At 37.2% G+C, this 23,793-nt stretch overlaps 1 protein-coding gene and 1 long non-coding RNA gene across 4 annotated transcripts in view; one reads left to right on the top strand and one right to left on the bottom strand.

The window, feature by feature from the left end:
- TTC29 (tetratricopeptide repeat domain 29) overlaps window positions 1-23,793 on the bottom strand; it is a 199,059-nt gene that overhangs the window by 85,784 nt on the left and 89,482 nt on the right. For all 3 annotated transcript variants that reach the window (XM_075199007.1, XM_075199026.1, XM_075199016.1), the window contains exons 6-7: window positions 16,607-16,819; window positions 13,799-13,884 (exon numbers count right to left, since the gene is read on the bottom strand). In XM_075199007.1, the coding sequence (XP_075055108.1) occupies window positions 13,799-13,884; window positions 16,607-16,819 (299 nt within the window). The remainder of the gene's footprint in view (window positions 1-13,798; window positions 13,885-16,606; window positions 16,820-23,793) is intronic.
- Window positions 1,568-23,793, top strand: part of LOC142140986 (uncharacterized) — a 31,196-nt gene continuing 8,970 nt past the window's right edge. The window contains exon 1 of the long non-coding RNA XR_012688595.1: window positions 1,568-1,917. This is a non-coding gene — a long non-coding RNA (uncharacterized LOC142140986). The remainder of the gene's footprint in view (window positions 1,918-23,793) is intronic.

Raw genomic sequence — 23,793 nt, 5'->3', positions numbered from 1 at the left:
TTTCTGTGACTTGAAAGAAAATGAAAGTTGTCCAAACACCTATAAAAGGAGTTCCAGTGTTACAAGGCCAATGATTATGATTCAGTTGAGTTGTTTCCTCTGAAAGTACAGAAAACATCTATTTTAAACACACACTATGCACGTCTATAATATTTACAACACATGCTCTCTGGATGGACACACACAGAAAAAACATTCACATTAAACACTGACTGGACACAGACCACATCCACACACAGCAGACATCTATTCTAAACAAACACAGCTACATTACACACACAAAGAACCCACACACTCCTGTGGGTGGACACTCACAGGACACATTCGCACTGAAATACAACTACTTTGGCTGGACACAGACAGAACACATCCACGTTGTACATACACACATCGCAGTCACTGTGGCTGGACACAAACACACTCTTACGCATTCTGAACAAATTCAGAGCATTTCTACATTATACTTGGGCACACACAGAAAAAGTGCATAAATAGCAAAGTAATTAAAAGAAACAATATTGGATGGCTAAAAGACAAACTATGAAAACTACTGTAGCTAATAAATATGTAACTGTTGCATATTGGGAGATTTGATTAAAAATGCAACAAAAGATATGTTAAATGCAATTTTATATTTAGACAACAAATAATACGAGACTTAATCTTAAAAAATGCTGCAGATGTGTGACTCATAAAATAAAAAAGAAAAGTAATTTTTCTAACTAAGAAGAAACCAAAGGCAGTGTTGCCAAATAAACAAAGTAAAACAAACACAGAAAAACAACAACCTTGCTACAATGTCATAAAAGATACATTTTCACAATAAAACTGTTTGAATCATTCTCATTGAGTTTCCCCAACATGAACCTGCATTTATGAATACAAAAATCTATGTATATATAGGCACTTTTAATATAAGTTTAGACATGATGAAAATACAAAACAAGTGTTTCATATAAGTATAACAAATATAATAATCCCAAGAAAGTAGAAAGCTATTTTATGATGTGCGTTTTCCACAAAATGACAAAGAATATACATGGGAAATCACAGGGAAATGAATACAGGGAAGAGCAATGTATTATTTATCTGCTTTCGGACCCCATCTCTCTGAGAAAAAAAGAAATGTGTCTAAAGCAATTTATCACGCCATCTTCACTACAACCAAATAAAGGTGCACGGCAGATGGCTTATACTAACAAATATTTAGAGAAGCACATATTTATAGAGAATGGGGTCTGTGTAAACATGTATACTCTTCAAATTCTATCCTAAAACAGAAAAGCTCAAGGAAAATATATGGTTTTCTCCTTTATTTCTGACAGATATGACAAAGACAGGAAATGTAATTCCTGCCAAGAGCTTTTATCAACTATGTCATAACAACTGGTAATAAGTGTAAATAATAGATGCCCGAGATCTAGTGGGAAACGGTAGCAATACTAAACAATGTTAGGTGCCTGCTGATAGGGGCTTGCGAGAGCTGGAATCCCCTGACTTCCCAGTAGTTTTGGCCTGACAATAAACAACAGTTTAATACTTTATCTAATCCCAGCCAGGAGGTGAGTTCAGCAGCGAGCTTCTGCAGATGTTCACATCCAATAATCTATCCATAATTGATGAAACAGGGAGGTCAGATGTAATGGCTCCTACTTTTCCAGCAACAAATAAATGGTTATTGACAAAACAAGCCAGTGTGGAGCAGAGAGCCGAGCAGTGACAAGCATAGGACGCTACTGAGGCTGAGTGAAAGAGAAGAATGAGGCTCTTCATCTCAAGGATTCAACATCTTCATGTGTCCTGTAAAGGGCCAAACTATCACAATACAGAAGACAGAAAGAACTCAAATATAAAGGCGATGTGTGAACAGAGGGAGATTAAAAATAACAAGAAACAGGGACAGTAGTGAAGAATGGGGTAAGTATACGCTTACACTTAGACGTACATTGATTTGGCAGGACCCTGATCAGACACACTTAGCAGACTGATGTATCTGCCGATATTATACCTGATGCTGCGGTCATTTTAGTGTTCTTTCACACAGTTGCCATGTGATAGTGTCAGATTCTTCTATTCAATAACTGCAGACTACAGAACAGATAACAGGACTGTCTGTTGTTCCTATGTCACTGTTATACTTAAACTGAGGCTTGAAATGAGCAATGGCTAAAAATAGCACAACTAACGTGTAAATGTAAAGACAATATAATATTAAATGAGCAAACGTAAATACGTTAGGTAATAATTGATGATGCTATTAGTATTGTAGCTTATTTAAACTGTGCTGCACCATGCCGTCTTTTATGCAGGAACAATAAAATAACAATAAAACAACTATAAACTAAATGTGAAGATATTAATGTAGTTAAATATCTGATTAGCTTTTTATAGGATCCTTAAATCTTTTGATTTTTATTTGCAAGTATAATTGATTTTAAAGTGTGTAATTTCAGAAGAGACTTCTGAAAATATGATATTTAAAGTGATTGTATTATTTGGTCACTTTTCTGACCATAAAATGCTAATGGTTTCATTTCCCCCCAATAATTAGCTATAATTGAATTATGCATTTCACGTGAAGGAAATGTCCAACAAGACACAGATTTTTACAATAACTCCTGAAATAGAACTGTAAGTCGAGGCACATTTGGTAAATGTAATGGCATGCAAACAGTGAGCAACTCTGCAGGTTCCACTACAAATTGAATGTGAATTGGGCACTGGGAGATTAAATATTTTTCAATAATTAATGTGAATGCTGTAAGACGTGCACAAACCGTGGGAGAAGTATTGAGTTGTAGGTAAATAATGAAGTCCAGTACGTCTTAGCATTGCCTGCATTCATTATAGTGAATGACACTTAAAGGTGAAATCACTAACATGATGCATATATCATAAATGTGCTATAATCCATAGTATCCAATTAGGCATTTATTTAAGCTAGACTAATATTCAGTTGAAAGCTAATATCTGATTGGTTGAATGTGCTATGACACATATGTGGTAATTGTACCATATAAACAAGTAAGTCTTTGGAGTAAAATGGAATGGAATTGATATAATTTTAATGATGGAAATTGTCTTGAAAGCAATATGTGAATATATATAGGATTATTTTACACTAGGTGGCAACAAAGATTTAAAAAGTTTGCAAAAGATAAGTTTCATCTAAAAGAGTTTTATGTAAATATTTTGGTGGTCAATGTGCTGTATTTCCTTACAATATATAATTGCATGCTAGACAATAGGCCTAACGCATTCTATAAGCACACTCAATAAAGAAAGTTCAAATCAAATGAAATAAAAGGTTCAATATATAAATTTGCATTGGCAGAAAGTTTAGTGTAAATGTTATTGTTTTATTCAAGGTCATTTTGTCTCATTTCGATTAATTTTAAAATAATCATTTTCTTATCAGGTTGTTAATATTAAATAACCATGAATTTTTTAATAAAATCGAACTAGTAATAATATACAGTAATTCTACAAGGTATTTTGTGACATTGTATGCTCTTCCCGTGAATTTCGTCTGGGGGCTTTGGGTCCCACAGTCCAAAAACATACTGGTAGGTTAATTGGCTTTTGCCAAAACTGACCCATTTCATGTGTTTCCATAGTAGAGAATTTAAACTGTAAGCTCCAATGGGACAGGGACTGATGTGAGTGATTAAAAAACATTCTATCTACAGTGTTGCATACTACAATGATGCTATATAAATACAATAATTAAATAAAACAATTACAATTTGCTGTACAGGTGGGCCTATCTTATAAGATTTTTCTAGAAAGAGCCTTAATTGATAGTTTAAGAATATGAATGAATGATTGCTAGACCTATCTGTATTATCCAGTGATTCTAAGGGCACCTCCACTATGACATCAACTCCTTTTTTATGGAGTTAAAAATACATAAACAATAGAAATCCAATAAAGAAGGCAAGTTGCTCACTCTATACCAAGAGTGTGGGTCAAGTTCTGACCAATATATTTAAGAAAACATTAGGAAACAGCACTTAAACCTTTTCGCTGCTAGGTTAATTTGAGTAGTTAAATCTAAGGAAAGCAAATAGGGTAGCTGCAAGGAGACGGTAGGAGCTGCTGGAGAGTAATCTGTCTGAGAGCACTGAGATCCAGTATATCCCATATATCCACATTTGAAGCCATCCTAAATGCTGCTGCAAGACTGATCTTCCCCTCACACCACTCCACATCTGCTGCACCACTTTGCGAATCCCTACACAGGCTCCTTGTGTCCTCCAGAATCAAATACACATTACTCACCCTTACCTATAAAGCCCTCAATAGCACCACCCCTTCAGACATCTCAAATCTCATATTAAAATACTCTCCCTCCTGCTCTCTTAGATCTACTTTTGACCTGCGCCTTATCTCATCTCTGGTAACCACCTCTCACTTGGGCCAACAAGACCGTGCTGCTCCCCAATTATGAAATTCCCTACTACGAACAATTAGGCTTTCCCACAGCCTTCAAATCTTTAGACGTTCTCAAAAACCCATCTCTTTTTTAAAATCTTACCTTATCCCTGCTGATACTATTCACACTAATACACCCTCACAACCTTCCCAATATCCACCCTAAGCCACATTTGCACATCTTGTTTCCACTGTACCTCCTCCATTTAGAATGTAAGCTCTTTATTGAGCAAGGTCCTCCATAACCTTTGTTTTCATGTCTGTGTTTATTTTGTCTGCCTTCTAAGTCTTTGTTTTATGTATGTTCTGTTTTCCCTACTGTACGGAGCTGCAGAGCAGTGTGCTGCCTTACAAATCTATGATAATAACAATAATCAAATACACTTGAGATATTCCAGCTGACTTTTCCATGGTTATTGCACTACTAAATTCAGGAGCCCCCAGACTAGAGTGGGGCGATCCTGAACTGCAAAAATATTGGGGGTCCCAAAACGGTTGTAAATTCTCCTACCTAAAAAATTGGAAAACTGCTTTTAAAAATATATTGTAGAACTCTATTTAACATCAAAACCATTAAGTAACTGTTTTACTCCACTTGTAATGCAGCTTAAGGCTTCACACCCACTAGCGTAAAAAATAGCATACATTTACTAACATTTTTAATTGTTTTCAATATCACCCAACCACTTGGGTTCATACTTGCTCTTAGGAGTGTACATTTGCATTGTGTCGTGCTTATCAGAAGCTGTCTCCTCCATTTTTTGTGTTCAACGTAAGTGCACTAATGTCAATGGAGTGTCCTTCATTGACCTCCCTGAATGCAAGTACAATCGCTTGTTAACCAACGCATGTCAAACACATTCACGTTTGTCACTGGTGATCGAACCTGCATCTTCAAATGCTAGTGGGTTCTCGACCTTAACGTCAGTTAAAATAAAAGTTAGGCTAATGTTAAAAATCATTTTAAAAGCTTGATATATGTGTATGAATAACTTCCGATAATGCAGTGTCTATCACTGCATATGACCTTGGTATCTATATTAACTACACTAAACGTACTACTTACACAGTACTGTGGCACAGGCCTGCTTGGGGGCCCTGAACTGCCTGTTTAGTGGGAGGAACCTCCAAACTGGTGTGGTCACGCCCCCTTTGGTGGCTAGGGAACGTACCCCAAGAAGTTGCTTTACTGGGGCTCGAAATTCCTCTTGCCAGCCCTGACTGCATTTTAGCACTTTAAGCTGAGGAAATTTTTTATTTGTATCAGTATAACCAAACAAGTTCAATTATTTTAAGTCATATAAAGCCCTGCAATGTTACTGCATCTTAGGACATTTTCTATGTATGTATCGAGATATAGTTTCCCTTTGATATTGTAATCAGAATGTATAACATTTTTCATGTAAAATTCAAGCACAAAAGTTGAAATAATTAGACACTAGAATTCTACCCCCTGGAAGTTAATGTCTAATTGTGTTCCTCTTTTTAACATATGCTTTTTTATTATGAATAAGGTGTATGAGTAATCTCCAATAAAAAAGTTCATATGCATAAAGAGGTGTCAGAGGGAGGGCACCGGGCTATGGAAGCCGCAGAAATGAACAACCATGAGAGGAAATGAAATCTTTCACAACAGCTGCTCCCTTTGGATTCCCCTAGAAGGAAACTGCCTGAGGTAGGCTTTAGCACAAAAGGATACAGAAGATGAAAACTGTAATGTAAGGCAGGAAAACCACTGCTGAGACCCCTGAGTTTACATCCCATAAGTCTCTGGCTGTGTGGCAGGACCTTTTAGCATGTCACAAAGGCTGGTGATAAACAGCACATTACCATGAAACAAACGGAGCCTGAGCAGTATTGTAAGAGTAATGATAACTAGCACTCTCGTGGGAGAGGTGGCAACGTTTTCATCTCTCTGTGCATCTGAGCACAGATCGCTAAATGGAAATGAAAAGTGCAGATTTTTGATCAGGAACATACTAATTATTTTTTAAATAGCAGCTACGAAATATACACTATAACATTAAAATAACATTACTGTATAAATCATACATGGGATTTGAGTTTTATCTTTAGAAAGTAGTTTTAGCTATTATAATTTTAATTATATAATTACATTGCTTTTGGAAATGAGCATTGACAACTATGTTTATCTCTACTATGTCCTACTACGCAATCAATTGTTATGCGGCGCTGACAAATCTGTTGGCACACACTATTATATATACACATACATGTAAACATATATATTATAATGCTATTCCTGTTTTTCACATGTTTAATAAACACATGACCCATAACTGTCACTGTTATAGCAGTTCATGAAGAGAACTAGTCGATGACTAAACACCCCATTGTAGCAAACAACAAACTAAAGAAGAACAGCAACACTGACCAATTCATACAATCAAAACTACTTTATTTAATTCAATAAATTAACAAGTTCAATGATATTTAATTTGAAAAAAGTATAATTTAATTTCTAAATATTATCACTTGACAGTAAACAATAAACCTGTTAATGATTGTCTATAGCTGTATGTGGGAACTAATGTGTGTGAATCAGCACCGTTAATTCACCTAATAAGTATATTAAAGTAAATTCACACATCTGACGCACTGTATCAGAGCAAGTACATGACAAGAAACATAGAAAAAGGATCAAGTGAGAAAATCAGTGTCAAGACTGACAGATTTTGCAGACTGTTGACATTAAACCCCACAGGAACAGTTTAGTGTTTGCTTGATGGCTGATACTGTTTACATTATGACATTAATATATGTATTATGGCAACAAATTGGAATATACAATTATACTTTTAATCAGATGTGATGGCAGAAGCTGCAATCTTCTAATACATCTCCAGCATTTTTGGCAGTTGTCATTTGATGCATGTTACAGTATATTAATGCATGCAAGAAACGTGTTGAAAAAATATTGAGAAAAAAGTGTTTATACTGTGATATTTCTATTTTATTTTATTCCATATGCTGCTCTAGAAAAAAGCACATATACTCCACAAAACCAACATGCAGCCATGTCTTAGCTGCTGCTCTGTTTATCGTACAGCTTCAAAACATAGAGGAACTGCTTGTGTCTCTTTCCAACTGAACACATCTGTCTAAAGCCATTAAATATATCCGATTCTCATATGGTTCTGTTAACTCTGGATAAAGGTTTAACAAAGGGAACATACACTTACAAAGGCTAAAAAGTGATCAAACAGCAAAACTTTAAAGGAGAAATAAAGTTGTTTTTGAAGGCTGTAAAAATGCACAAAGATACCACACTCATTTTCTTTTTCTATTGAAAGCCCAGGTGCTTTCGTGCGTTAACGTGCAAAAAAAAGGTGTGAAAAACAGAAAACGGGCACAAGAGGGTGCGGAACTGGCCCTCCTCTAAAGAGAAAAGGCCCTAATCCCCGACCCCCAAGACCAAAAGGTCCCTTAGGGGGCAAGGGTCTTCAGACTCTCTTCACCGCAATGCTAGGGAGGCCCCATTTGCCCCTGTAATCTGCGGAAGAGTCACCCAGTGCATGACAAACTTGCCCATCCCACGGAATGGTGGGCATCGGTGAATTCATGGGGGCCTGAACCTCGGGGTCACACAGCCCCCCTAGATCTTCAGAGACACGGAACCCATAAGGCCCTACCCACACCCCCAAAATCTGTGAAAAAAACATAAACGTGAAAGTGACAAACGTGGAGGAAAAAATAAATAGTGCCGTTTGGTTGTGGTGCCGGCCAAATGGCCAGGCAAATCTAAAAATTTTCCCACCCAGCCATAAGGCCAGGCAAAAAGTAAGGCGTGTGCGCAAAAGAAAGTAGTCTGCTGTTCAGGGTGCCAACAAAATCACGTGTTATGGTACAAGACCTGTGATTTATGACAATCCATAAGTCGCCACTTCGGGGGCACATTAGTCCCGGATTTTCAACGCCGTTTCCCAGCCCCCTGGCCAGTGAACCAAACACAGCTCTGCCACAACTGCACTTGATCTTAGCCAGAGAAGCAAAAACTTCACACTCATTGTCCCGTTTAACCTTAATTGCTAGGAAAGACAAATACAATTGTAAAATTAGGTTGCTTGCACAGTTTGTGGGAGACACTATTGTCTCCCTTGTGGTCACATCTTTATGTCAGATTTTCTCTTAATACTTACCAAGTACATTACAGCAGGACACATCTACTGATGGAAGAATCTGGTTATCTAATTAAAATGCAGGTATTCCTTTGACCATGACCCTTGCTTTCTATTTTGGATTGTATTACATTTATGCATATGCATTATGTTATACAATAAATTGTCAACCAGTTGGACAGCCCCCTACAAAATCCTCAATAAAGGTTAAAAATATTATTATTTTTATATTATTTTATCATATTTTAGTTTTGTAAAAACCTATATTTCCATGGTTTAAAATGAACCAATTACTCATATTCTTTCTTCTGTTTCCTATCTGCAAACTGTACTCTTCTAATAACCACCACATTGAGTTCATTACACCTCTATTAAACCACTCACTAATCATATCTACTTTCTCCATATCATGGCAGATATTTTTATAGGTATCAGAAAACATTTTCCTTGGATCTGTTGTTTTCTCTCTTTGAATTATTATTATTATTATTAAATTGCTTATGTAAAGACAGTGCTGTCCAAGTATTACCATAAAATTGGTGCGGGTCAGCCCAATGTTAGAGGGACTAATATTTGCCACACTCCCCACCCTCATTATTTACAAGGGAGTAAAAACCCAGAATAATTTTATATTACTATGATGAAGAGCATTTCAAATTCCACCCTGTTTATCAAGGGAAGTGGCAGTGAGCATATATTGTGCAAATATATACAATAAGGGCAGACACAGAGCATTAGATGATCAAGCCTAAAGAACAAAATAAATAATACTATGCAATTGTTCATTCATGAAGAATAGAAACAACAGTTACAATTATATAATACAAGACAAAGGAAGTAGTACTGTGTGGATATCCATTCATAAATTATAGAATTACATTAGATTCATACCTTAAATGTGCTAAATTAAACTTGTATAGAAAACACAGCAGATGCAAAACACCAGACTGGTAGACTGTTTCATTTTAAATCCATGATTTACTTTAGTTTAATGCTACTTACATAGCCATACATGGCTTGGTTTGGCTTACAAAAGAAAAAAAAATCTAAACAAAACTGCCTCAAACAAATGTCTCCAACAAGTGATTAAAGAGTACCTTTCACCTACTCGGTGAAGGCCACTGTTTTGTGGCTTGAGCCAATACTAAACATAATGTAGGCTCTCAATTCACAGAGAACAAGAGCACTGTGAAGTTTGGTTGTGCCTTGTGAATATTGGTCCTGAAGTGTTTAATGGATGTCCCATGCCAACAGTGAATTTATAATGTATAGTTTGTGATCATTTAGACCAAATATTATTGCTATACTCATAACATGTAAAACTGTATCAAAAATGGCCAAATAGTTTCTAATTTAGTAAACATATTTCATATTGGCTTATGTTTATCATAAAGCCTTTATCTTAGCAAAGCCATCTCCTATTAAGTTATTAAACTCTCCAGCTCCAGAGCATTGTCTCTTCAAATGTAAGTCATTTTCTAGCAAATCACAAGTCTCATCTTCAGCTCTCTGCTCAGGTACCTCAGAGTTTTGACATTAACTATTCTTTTTCCATTTTAAGGTTGCTACAATGATAAAAATATTCTTAAAAAGGACAAGTATCTCAGTGCTTGTAACTGATTCATGCAGTGCCCCCAGGTTTGATATTTTAATTTCAGATGCATATGGCTGGATTGAAGATCTCTCAGATGACCACTGGTTTAAGATTCTGGTGGACTTGAATTAATGAGCACATTCCTATGTAGGTTGAGCAGATTTATGTATCCACGCACAATACAATGGTTTGTATGTGTGACTTGGCAGGGGCTTATGTCACTGAAGGTGTGCCCAGGTCCATAAAGGTCTGGAAACATCACAAATGCACAGAGGGATAACATACCAATCATGTCTAGCATATGAATGCCCCTGTACTAAACACAATTAAGCAAAGGAAGTTTACGAATTTAGAGAACCTTTAAAACCAGCCAGCTTATGTCTGCAAGTTATGTTGGTTGACCACAGGATATATATGCACATAGCTACATTTATCACTGCTTGCACGACAGCCAACATAGATCGAAATCCAGCTACTAAGAGTGTTAATTACAAAAATAACTTTTCACCATATTTTGATTACAGGCATCATTACATTGCTTTAATTGTAAATAAAATCTAGTTTAGTCTACTAAGAGAGTTGTTTTTGAGGTGAAACATTACAAAGGTGTCAGAATATTATGGGAATTGGATCATCGGTTTGGAGACATAGGGGTAATTCAATTAGAAATGAATCTTCAGTTTTTGCCTTGCAAGACATTTTTCCATGGACAAATTACAAGTCTGCAAAAAATAGCTATTCAATTTCATCTGTTATAATTTTTTGTGGGTGAAAATAAGCTTCATTCTCGCACTTCCAAAACGGGTGATCATTTTTGATTGAATTTTGGATTTTGCTTTTAATCAGGAAAAGCCACAAAATATTACAGAACATCAGATAAACAACTACTTAAACGTAAAAAGCAATTTCTGTTGTAGTCAAAGCCATAATCTATCTGGCTGTGAAGAGGTTGTTTTAAACTTATTCGCTTTATGTGATCTATACACAGTTTACTAATAAAGGCTTCATCTTTCTATTTTTATCTACTCCATATATATTTAACTTTACTGTGCCCTTCATTTCTAGATCATAACGGTTTCTTAGATATATCTAATGCAGTGAGTCTCCCCAGGACCTATTTCCCTGGTACTCCACCCAGCTCTATTTACTTGCCATCCGGATCTTAGAGCCTGATGAAGACCTATTAAAATAGTTCAAACCATTGTTTATTCTATTATAATAAGCACTGTGTGAGCACTGCTGCCAGCAGAGTGTGTTAGACCACTGACCACCAGTCCAAGCAGTCAAAGGTTCAGCTGCCAGGCATGAAAAAAATAATTATAAAAAACAAAAATATGTCCAGTCCTGCCAGCAAGTGGGCAACAATTTCCAGAGTCTTTATAAATACTATAAGTGTTCTCAAAAACCTCCAATAATTTCTTTCTTTATTATTATTAATGCAAACTATTACACTGCCCCCACCCTGCTACTTCTTATTGCAACACGGCTTGCAAAATTGTCTGTGGAAACACAGCTAATGGATGTAAAAGGTTGTCCAGCAGTGTATTAAATAGGTACTGGGGAAAGCTAAAGCCTACCCGGAAATTGGGAGCCAGACAGTTCTGTATGCGTCAAAGCAGCTGCTACAGCTCAGAAGAGCATTCAGTAGCTTAACAGAGTGCTTAAGTATGTTTATATAAGTGACTATAATTGGGTAACCAAGTATGTATATACTGTGAATTTATGTAATCATTCTAAAGTGTATTTTTTTTACTTCTGTATAATTATTTTGCCTTTGGTATGCTCAGGTTGTGCATTCAATAGAACTGTTAGTAGAAAACAGCATACTATGGGGGGTATTCAATTGTTCCTCTGGGCGCCGCCGGAACGAGCGCGTTAAAACTATTACCGTTTATACGGAAATTCAGCGAGTAAACTACTGTATTAACGGTTTTTACGCGCAAGTTTACCGTATAAACGGTAATAGTTTTAACACGCTCGTTCCGGCGGCGCCCGGAGGAACAATTGAATACCCCCCTTAGTCTTTTTAAATGTTATATACTGTAGCATCTGTAGAATAACAATGCTACTGTATGTTGGCGGAATCTGTAGTGTCTCATAAATAAATGATGATTAGTGATGATTATGAAGGTACAGTTTGTGATTTTTAGCAATGACAGCTTATGCCAGCAACAAATTGTAGGATAATCCTGCTCGACCCGAACACCACGATCAAAGTCCAATCTTACATCACATTATTGCCGATATAGCCAACATTAATGTTATTTCTCCTGACACTAGTCCTGTCTGCAGATCAAGTAAATTGGAGAAGACTAACAGACTAAAACAGTAGGTTTCCTAGCTCAGGGAACCATCTGCAGACATTCTTCTGGGTATGTTGTGCACTTTTGGGAGAAAGCAATGACGGGGTAATGAGAAACAATTTTGTGAGAGTGAAGGGTATACCACAGGGCAGGATTGTGTTACATTACGCAGGAAAGTTACTTTGTAGACATTTTCCTGGGCATGCAATGTTTTTATAGGGAAATGCAGCTTTCCTCATGGTGTTGTAGCGCTTTGAGAGAGCAATGAGACACAATGTTGTGTTTAGAAAGTGTTATGTGCAGGTTTTGTGTTACGGTGTCTGGTGGAAAGTTTTATCTAGTGCTTCTTTGAAGAATACACAGCATGGCTACCATCAGGGGGGTTCCCTTGTACCGGGCCCGAGCTCACCAGGGGGCCTGGCGGCACACTCTTACCAGGGGGCCCGCTATCTTCAGCCTGACTGTCACTGTGACAGCCAGGCTGAAGACAGCAGCGAAGACGCCGGGACTGAAGGACTGCGGGCAGAGCCGTGACTGTACTTTCAGCCTTAACTTCCGCAGTGGAACGCATATGCGTTCCACCAACAGGAAGTTCGGCTTTTGGAACGCAAACTTGTGTTCCAAATGCATTTTTTTAGCAAAATCAATGTATTTGCCAAATTAAAAATGCCAGGTTGGAACGATTTGTGGAATGACACTAGTTTTCCAAAGATCAATAAAGTTTCATATTAGTAATCCATTTTAAATTCACAGAGCAGTTATTGATATACAGTCAATTGGCCCTCAATGAAAATATTCATAGTACAGCATATAATAGCTTGTAAGACTTGTAGTACAACAATAGGATTTCCCTTTCATTTCAATTAGCAATGCATTTCTATAAACTTTCTGTGCCCATTGAAAATGCATTGTCTGTTCAAATGAATAGGAAAAGCGTAAATTTTGTGAGTAACATTGACCAAAATTGCATGAATTTCAAATATATTGATTGATTGAGATGTACTGCCTGAAACCAGTGAGATAAGTTTTGGAGATTTTTATGGCAATTGTATAAATTGCCCTTGGCTAGGTTCCCCCTGATCTACATTTCACAATGCAGAAATCAATAATTTCTATGATTGTGAGATATATGGAAAGTTTTTGGTGGTTTAAAAAAATGGAGATTTACATCTGATTTACCTTTAGTAGATTAGATAAATTAAAAATCGCCATATAAAGCACTAAAAAGTAGGTGATTTGAATTTTCATAGGTCACCCCCTTAGGTTGTGTTTACCATTTTTCCATACATAAGCACATTTAAGTTCTGAAAAAACACAATAGCACTTACTTTGATTGCAGTCTGGGGATTTCCAGATGAAATATGAGCCAATCCCAATCGATATGCTGCTTCCCCTTCCAAATTCTTATCATGACCTGCAGAATGGATGGCAAGAAAATGAAATTGAAACAAACTCCGAAACATGAAAATATTTATTTTTAAACTAAATGTATAAGACATCTATTCATTCATGTCATAGTGACAAATGTATATATATATATATATATATATATATATATATATATATATATATATATATATATATCTATATATGAATATGCAATGACACACTTTAGACACAAACAGTAACAAAATGTGTGTATTACTCTGTATTATCAATATACAATATAATATCTGAAATAAACATGAAGTTCTTAGTGTACATTTTGATCAATTTATTTCTATAACATGGGTACATAATGCTGTAGATCTTGCCAGCATTATCATCATAATCATCATCACAATTTATTTATATAGCGCCAACCAATTGGGCTGCGCTGTACAAAGAATATATTTGTCACACACATCAGTCCCTAAAGCTTACATTCTAAATTCCCTACCACACAGACTCTATAATCTGTATGCAGGTATAAAGAGTGTGATGTATGAACCCATGTTATAGAAATGAATTGTTAGAGTAGGTACCAATCAGAATGCATTTGCTTCAAAGCTTCTTGAACGGATTGTCTACAATCGCCTTACTATCTTCCTTTCTTCCCATTCCCTACTGGACCTTCTTCAATTGGGTTTTTGTCCACTCCACTGAAACCACCCTCACCAAGGTCACTAATGACCTTCTTCTTGTCAAATTCAAGGGTCATTACTCTTTACACATCCTCTTGGACCTCTGCATGGCTTTTGATGCTGTGGACCACCCTCTCCTCCTATAATTCCTACACTCCTTTGACCAATGTCCTATCTTGGCTGTTCTCATACCTTTCTGACTGCTCTTTCTCCATCTTCTCCCCTACCAATTTCACTCTCTGTCAGTGCCCCCCCCGTGTCTGTTCTTGGCCCCCTTCTTTTCCCCCTTTACACTTTCTCCCTTGGTGAACTAGTCAAGTCTTACAGTTTCCAGTATCATCTATTTGCCGATGATACCCAGATCTACATCTCCTCTCCTGACCTCTCTTCTGTTGCAAGCCTCCAGCTGTGTTTTTGTTATCTCTTCTTGGATGTCCCACTGCTTCCTTACAACTGAACATATCTAAAACCTCTTCTCATCTCTCTATCCATTGAAAACATAACCCTTTCCTCTGTCCCCCAAGTTCGCCACCTAGGAGTTATCCTTAACTCTTACTTCTCTTTCACTCCCCCCATTCAACCCCTCCAAATTTGGTGCTTCCGCCTTCGAAACATCTCCAGGATTAGACCTAATAGTTATGCTAATTCTTGCCAGAATATTGTTCTGTCTATATTGTAGTGCTTCAAACTTACCTTGGAAATTCCAGAAAAGCCTCTAATGAGTCTGTTTGAACTTTATACCAAGAGGCGACCCACAGAAACAAGGGGAGAACATACAATAGAGTGTGTTTGCTCTCCATCAAGACATGACAAGATCACAGATAAGCGTTCACTATATCACAACTGAGGCTATTCACTAATTCACATCACAATTCATTAAAATTATTTACTTCACCTTCGAGCACTCCTTATTGTTATTTTTCTCAGATCTTAGATCACCTGGGAAGCAACTGTGCTTTAAGGAAAGCTGCCAACATTTAGGTTTTAAAGGGGTGAATTACACTTAATGTTTTTTATTATTTTGGTTATTGTTTATTTCACCTCCAGTAGACATATTGACGTCTGATTTTATTTGATGATTTATTGACCACCAATTGCTAGTGGCTACATTAACTCACTTTGTGTAAGGGTCTGTTAATACTTTAGTAATTAGAGAAGACATCACAGTGATGGCAGAATGTCAGGTAGCTGCTTTGTGCTACCAATCTTTTTATTTATCTTTATCTTTGTAGCAATGGGTGAAAACACAATTTGTTCAGTCCTTCTAGCTATTACTTTGCCCTCGAATCCTACTGTAACTAATAAGTGGCACAATACTTCTCTGCCAATAGTGTACAATGAAAAGACTAATGCTCCCTTTGGATGGAAAAAGCACATTTAATCTCAAACCATGTGATGAATTACTGCATTTGAATTACTTCTTTTGACATTTTTTTAAACAAATCCTCTTACAATTCACTAAATTAGCCTTTTAAGTGGCTTAAAAACACTAAAATTCATAGGATCTCAATAACTGACAAAGCATTTCACAATTATCTACCTAAAGTTAAGTCAAGCCTCAAAATTTGAGGACCATTGGTTTAGTACATGGTGATGGACGCAAATTCTAATGATACCCTTATTTCGGAAACAACAACTGAATCATAAGCAATGCAAACATATTTATGTCTTGTTCTATTATATACAGCTCATGAACTTTTTGATATATACTAATAAGGTAGCAGATATTTTCCCTGGCATTTTGATGTAGAATTGTTCAAACTATCAACAAATATAATATTGCAAAATTGAGTTGAATTGCAACATGAAGCTGCATTAAAGCTGAACCAACATAGTTACCTGTATAGAACATAAGAGTATATGTAAATATGTTGTATTGTTTTTCTTTATGACATTAACGACAAATTTGATGCAAGGAAGCCTGTTTTTTTATAAAGTAAATATATTGATGGCATTTGTCTCTGAAAACAGACAGGAATGATCACCTAGCCAAACATTTAACAGCATTTAGCTTACTCATGGGTAAAAGAAGAAAAAAGAGAAATGTGATGTGAAGTTTTATTTTCCACCTACCTTCTCTTGCCATATTGAGTGCTTTTATTAGAGTTTTGATGGCCTCATGCCATTCTTTATTCTCTAGCATTTTGTCTGATAGCAATGTATATATTCTCCAGAGGTTCTCGCAGGCCAGTGAGTTGTGAGTACGACCTGCCTCATCTTTCCATAACCGGCCTACTGTCAGATGATGAAATGCCTCATAATGTTCTGCAGCTTTCTCCAACTGACCTACAATACATAAGGCTTTGTATAAATACAGTCACTCCAGACTACATAGCAGCAACATATGTAATCTTTAGATACTCATAAAGAGGTGTTACAATACTGAACTCCATGTGTAGTAACATAGTAAAAAGAAATAGTGGATACTAAATGTTGAAATTTGCAAATAAAATAACAGTCTGTTACATCTATACAATTATACATTAGTTTAACTGTTTGAAATGTAAAGCATTTGGCTTAATTATATAATAATCCCAGAAATAGTATAACCTGTATTCTGTATAATTCTGTATATTTAGCGTATGTATGAATGTTTTCTGGAAAAATCACATTTTTTTGCAAAAAAATAAGCAAATGTTCACAGCTAGGTTATTGTTTTTTATCCACTTAAAAATAATATTTACGTTTATACCTTATAATTATATGTTTGTATATTTCAAAACACACAGGTCATGACTTCAAAAAATATATTAAAGAGTACACTTTAATTAGAATATGTAAGAAAAATCATAATAATAATGTGATAGGCTACTTCCAAAAAACATTGAAATTATTTTAGCTGTGTTTGACAAGGATCATAACACCTATTGTATTCATTCTTAAAAACTAGGAACCCATGGATAAGCAAGAGATTCAGTTAGCAGAGCTAGAACAACTTAAAGTTATCATAGCATTACAATTAGGGCCGGTGCTGGGTTGTTCAGCGCACCCTTGTCTGGGGTGCTTACCGGGCTAACCATGTTCCGCCGGTCCTGATTACAATGTTAGTGTCAATTCACAGTATTTCATCTTAGCCAACCCCAGCAAGTGTGAGGGACTAGGTCAATCTGAATATCAAAATGTTAACAGCAAAAGCACAGTGATGCGATGCTCCTATCAAACCGGTGCAGGAAGACTGTGATGTAAACACACATTTAAATAAAACAGTTCATACTCCAACTTTTCCCTCTCAAACATTGGTAATCGGTTTTAGTGTGATAGAGTTTTAAAATATAATTTTATACTAAATAGGCATTTTTGTAACAATCATAAATATTAATGTGTGCTTGAAAATGAGAGGAAGTGAAGTGGGGGTGAAGAAGGAGGAACACGCATATATGCGTTTAATTTGTTTATGTACTCACCGGGCCTGACTCATCAAGGCACGTATTTGCCAATTTTGAGCGTATAATACAAAAATCACTCCGTGCATCACCAGATCCGGGAGATACGTCTATGAACGCAGCCCTGTCCGCTCCATTTACGAATGCAAACAACACTTACAACAGCCTATAATTTCAGTGAACGGGGCGGGGAAGGGGCATTTTGCTGTAGTCAATATACAGTAGGGGCGTACCAAACTCAAGCGCACACAGCCACAACCGAATCAAGGTTTGGCAATCCCAAAGAGACTTGTTTTTCTGTCGTATCTCATGCTCTAGCTACAGGGCTAGTCTAAGTCCTGAGTATTTGTGATGACGGTCTCCTATGTATGATATATGTGTTTGCAATCAGAAGCAACTGTAAAAAAATTTTTTATGTTCAGCAGAAATTAACATCATTCTAATAAAAGTCTTTCATGACTTAAAACAAATTACTGTTTGATAATTAATGTCATTATTATTATCAAGGGGCATTTACTATATATTTTTTTCTTCTGTGTGTTCTTTGGCGAATTTATATTTCACATAGGTATTGGGCGTATTGTGCAGTGTCTTTGTGTAGTAGAGCACAGTAGACCTATACCCATATCTTGAGATCGGTGCATTGATGAATTCAGAAGCCAAAGTACGTTTGTTTAATACCAAACGCAGGTTGAACTGAGTCAGTGTGCCCACCATTTTTAGGGAATTAGGTATGTTTTTCTAAAGGCAAGAACCAGCTATTGTGCTCCCTTGTTTCTGTTCTTTTGCAGTTCAGTAAAAGTCCTGGCTGCTTGTGTTACCTATTATTAAAGTATTCTATGATCTAGTGAGTTGTGTTTTGTTATTGGTAAAGCTATTTTGTAAACTTATTTTGCAATAGAGTCTGTTACGTTAAGAACACAGCGCCCTGTGGATATAGGATGAACACTGGAAGTAAGGAGAGTGATGACTGCTGTTATCAGTTCAACATGTTGAAATAAATGTGGAATGTACAGAAAAAACAGACCTGTATAAATAAGAAGCATCATGTCAGCATTTATAGTGAAGAAATTAACATAAGCAATACCTTTAATATGAGTCTGATGTTAGAACTTCTTGATTATATAATATAAATGTTCTGCCTACTGTAAATTATAAAGATATTATAAGTCAGCAAAAAATGGGTGCTTTTATTCAAGTCACGGGTCTCCAAGGTGACTTCTAATATTGTAATAATTTATAGTAGCTGGTGCACTATTCCTTATAGTACATGCTTCCTAATGAATACTGAATTGATGACATCTGAACTCAACGATTATAAGTAATGACATCAGAACTCATGATTCATACATATATCATTTACAGGAGTTTATGCATATATTAACATCTTTTGTGTATTATAAATTTATTTTCACCCACATTTATTAGTATGTATATTACCATATCATCATTATTATTTATTTGTAAGCTGTGGCAGCTTACCCCACGCCTGTATTCCATGATAAATGGCGTGGGGTCCGGATATTGCCATTTTAAAAGCGCCATTTTCACTGTGTCCATAGTAAATTACGTCATTTGGTACTGTAACTGTTTAGGCCATTCAGATCCTACAGTGGACAATGTTTTAAAGCTTCGGAAAAACTCCTTGTCTGTTATATGGTAAGTAGTGATTTTCTTATTGTCGCGCTTATACCCATTGTTATTCATCATCATCATCAACATTTATTTATATAGCGCCAGCAAATTCCGTAGCGCTTTACAATTGGGGACAAACATTAATAAGACAATACTGGGTAATACATACAGACAGAGAGGTAAGAGAACCCTGCTCGCAAGCTTACAATCTATAGGACAATAAGAGTTTAAAACACAAGGGCATGTGCTACATCATATTGCACAATGGACCAGCTAGAATGCAAAGGTAAAAATATTGAGTAGGCTGTGTGTGTTGCAATGTTGGTCAGAGGGCTGTTGTCTTGCGTTAGCTGTGTAGAGGATGGTAATAGGGTAATCTAGGGAAATTAAGATGGTGATTGAGGAATATCATAACCTTGTCTGAAGAGGTGGGTTTTCAGTGAACGCTTGAAGGTTTGAAGACTAGAGGAAAGTCTTACTGTGCGTGGGAGGGAATTCCACAAAGTGGGTGCAGCCTGGAAAAAATCCTGTAACCGAGAATGAGAGGATGTGATGAGAGTGGAAGTGAGACGTAGATCTTGTGCAGAATGGAGGTGTCGAGAATGGAACATGTGACAAGTGAGGAAATGTATGTCGGTGCAATTTTGTTGATGGCCTTATATGTTAGTAGAAGAATTTTATTTTGGATTTGTTGAAATACAGGCAGCCAATGTAGAGACTGACAGAGTGGCTCAGCAGAGGAATAACGGTTTGCAAGGAAAATCAATCTAGCCGCTGCGTGTAAAATAGATTGTAAGGGTTCAAGTCTGACTTTGGGAAGACCAGTAAGGAGGGAATTGCAATAGACGATGCGGGAGATGATGAGTGCATGAATTAATGTTTTTGCGGTATCTTGTGTCAGATATGTGCATATTCTGGAAATGTTCTCCCGTCGTTTAAAACTATGCCAGCTTTTACAAAGCTGCTCTCCCGTACCCCACCCGACTCGAGACACAGAAGTTGCAGACAAGTGACATATGGTAAAATGGGGCACTGCTTGTGAAAGCTTACAGGGAGAAGGAAGGTGGAGACAGTTGGAGCAAATGAGACACAAGTGGAAGTGGTGAGAGGAGCATGCAGAGGAAGTAGTCTAGGAGGGAGTAGGGTAGGTAATAGAAGAAGCGGTTTTTAAGAGAGAGCTTGAAAGATTGGTGGTTGAGTGAGAATCTGGTTGGGCGGAGGAGGAATTCCATAGGTGGAGAGCAGCACTGGAAAAGTCTTGGAGGCTGTGTGAGAGGTGGTGGCCAGAGGGGAAGAGAGTTGTAAGTCAGAGGCGGAGTGGAGAGGTCGAGCTGGGAAGCATTTCTTGATGAGGTTAGAGATGTATGAAGGGAAAGCATCGGTGACAAGTTTGCATTTCATGGTGAGAAGGTTAAATTGATTTCTGAAGGGAATGAAGAACCAATAAAGGGATTTGTAGAGTCGTGCAGCAAATTTGAGCAGATCTGAAAAGCAGATCTGGGAGTTTGGAGGATTACAGAGAGACATTGCAAAAATGAGGGGAGGGAATAAAGAATTAAGAGGAAAATATATATTAAGGTACTTCCTGTCTGAAACTAATTGCCAGATCGTTATTTTTTTGTTCCTGGTCCTTGAAGTGTGTTCCTGACCTCTGTGTATCTTGCTTATCTTGCCCTTGATTCCTGATCTTACTTGATCTTTTGTCCCTGACCCGACTTGCTTGTGAGTTCTGATACTGTCTGCCTATGCTCGGTCTGCGGCTTGCCCTAACTGACTTGCCTACAAGTCCTGATCCAGTTCTGCTTGATCTGACCCTGGATTGTTTGACAATGACTCTGTCTCATCCCTACACGGGGCACTTCCACAACCGTAACCAGCTCTAGCTCAACCTTCGGTGACGATGTTACTGTGCAGTAATACAGGACAGAATGCTTGCTTCAATACCAGATTACCAGGCAGTCACAGTATGCAATATTCCTGTTAAACACTACCAACATTCTGGAGGGGACCTGAATAATTGGGTTTACCACCTACAATCATGGCCAAAAGTTTTGAGAATGACACAAATTATTTTTCACAAAGTCTGCTTCCTCAGTTTTTATGATAGTAATTTGCATATACTCCAGAAAGTCATGAAGAGTGATCAGATGAATTGCAATTCATTTCAAAGTTCATCTTTGCCATGACAATGACCTTTATCCCAAAAACATTTCTACTGCATTTCAGCCCTACTACAAAAGGACCAGCTGACATCAGTTCAATGATTCTCTTATTAACACAGGTGAGAGTGTTGACGAGAAAAAGGCTGGAGGTCACTCTGTCATGCTGAGTGAGTTAGAATAGCAGACTGGAAGCTTTAAAAGGAGGGTGGTGCTTGAAATCATGGTTAACTTCAAGGAAACACGTGCAGTCATCATTGCTTTGCACAAAGAGGGCTTCACAGGCAAGGATATTGCTACTACTAAGATTGCACCTAAATCAATCAATTATCAGATCATCAAGAACTTCAAAGAGAGAGGTTCAAAAGTTGTGAAGAAGGCTTGAGGGAGCCCAAAAACATCCAGCAAGCGCCTGGACCGTCTCCTAAATTTGATTTAGGTGCAGGATTGGGGCACCACCAGTGCAGAGTGAGGCAAAGACTTTTGGAGGATGGCCTGGTGTCAAGAAGGCCAGCAAAGAAGCCACTTCTCTCCAGGAAAAGCATCAGGGACAGGCTGATATTCTGCAAATGGTACAGGGATTGGACTGCTGAGAACTGGGGAAAAATCATTTTCTCTGATGAGTTCCCTTTCAGATTGTTTGGGGCATCTGGAAAAACGCTTGTAAGGAGAAGGAAAGGTGACCACTATCATCAGTCCTGTGTCATGCCAACAGAAAAGCATCCTGAGACTATTCATGTGTGATGCTGCTTCTCAGCCAAGGGAGTGGGCTCACTCACAATTTTGCCTAAGAACACAGCCATGAATAAAGAATGGTACCAAAACATACTCCAAAAGCAACTTCTCCCAACCATCTAAGAACAGTTTAGTGACTAACAATGCCTTTTCCAGCATGATGGAGCACCTTGCCATAAGGAAAAATTGATAACTAAGTGGATCGTGATCAAAACATTGAAATTTTGGGTCCATGGCCAGGAAACTCCCCAGACCTTAATCCCATTGAGAACTTGCAGTCAATCCTAAAGAGGCGGGTGGACAAACAAAAACATACAAATTCTGACATACTCCAAGCACTGATTAAGCAGGAATGGGCGGCCCGTCAGTATGTGGTCCAGAAGTTGATTGACAGCATGTTAGGGCGAATTGCAGAGGGCTTTAAAAAGAAGGGTCAACACTGCAAATATTGACTCTTTGCATAAACTTAAAGTAATTGTCAATAAAAGCCTTTGACACTTATGAAATGCTTGTAATTTTACTTCAGTATACCACAGCAACATCTGACAAAAAGGTGTAAAGACACTGAAGTAGCAAACTTTGTGAAAACCAATACTTGTGTCATTCTCAAAACTTTTGGAAATGACTGTTGTACTCCAGCTACACTGGTGGGGCCTCATTGGACAGATGTCTTTTAAGGGCTAACTAAAAAATAAACAGCAACTATGTGATATCAGGCTTTATCTAACAAATTATGCTGATAAAAGGTAAATGCATGATGTCCTATATAAGAAGTGTGAAAGTCTGTGGCATTTTAACTAGGATATCGTTCAGATAAGTCTTTACCTCAGGAGATTTGAGCAGGCAGATTTCACAAAACAACATGAATCCATAGACTGAACTCAATCCTATTCTTGTCTAGTTTCTCAAATATTGTCATAATTTTATATTCACAGATCTTTCTCTCTCTGACATTTAAAGTTCCCTCTTAGTACCTGAACTTGCATATCTGATTGGGACCACAAACGCAGTTTGCATCATGTGTCTATTTTTACTTTGTTTATTGTGTAGTGATGAATATTCATATTTGCTTCCAGTTTGTCCCATTTCTCTTACATACAGCTCTCCTTTGGGGTATTTAGCACTTAATATTAGGTATACAAGATTTGTTGTGGCACATTTAAAGGTAATCTTGTCGTCTGTATAAAATGCAAACAATTATATTATAACCAAGTTCAATATACATCTTGTTGTCTGTCGGGAATGGGCATTCTCTCAGTGCATAAATAGTGTACGGCATTGTGCCTATTTCTATAGGATGAGGTTGTGAACCCTTGACAATGATGATTTTCGGATTTGGGAGTTGCCT

Source organism: Mixophyes fleayi, chromosome 1, assembly GCF_038048845.1.
Source record: "Mixophyes fleayi isolate aMixFle1 chromosome 1, aMixFle1.hap1, whole genome shotgun sequence".
Lineage (NCBI taxonomy): Eukaryota > Metazoa > Chordata > Amphibia > Anura > Limnodynastidae > Mixophyes > Mixophyes fleayi.
The sequence above is the reverse complement of the archived record's forward strand: the minus strand, read 5'-3'. Positions and strand labels throughout refer to the sequence as shown.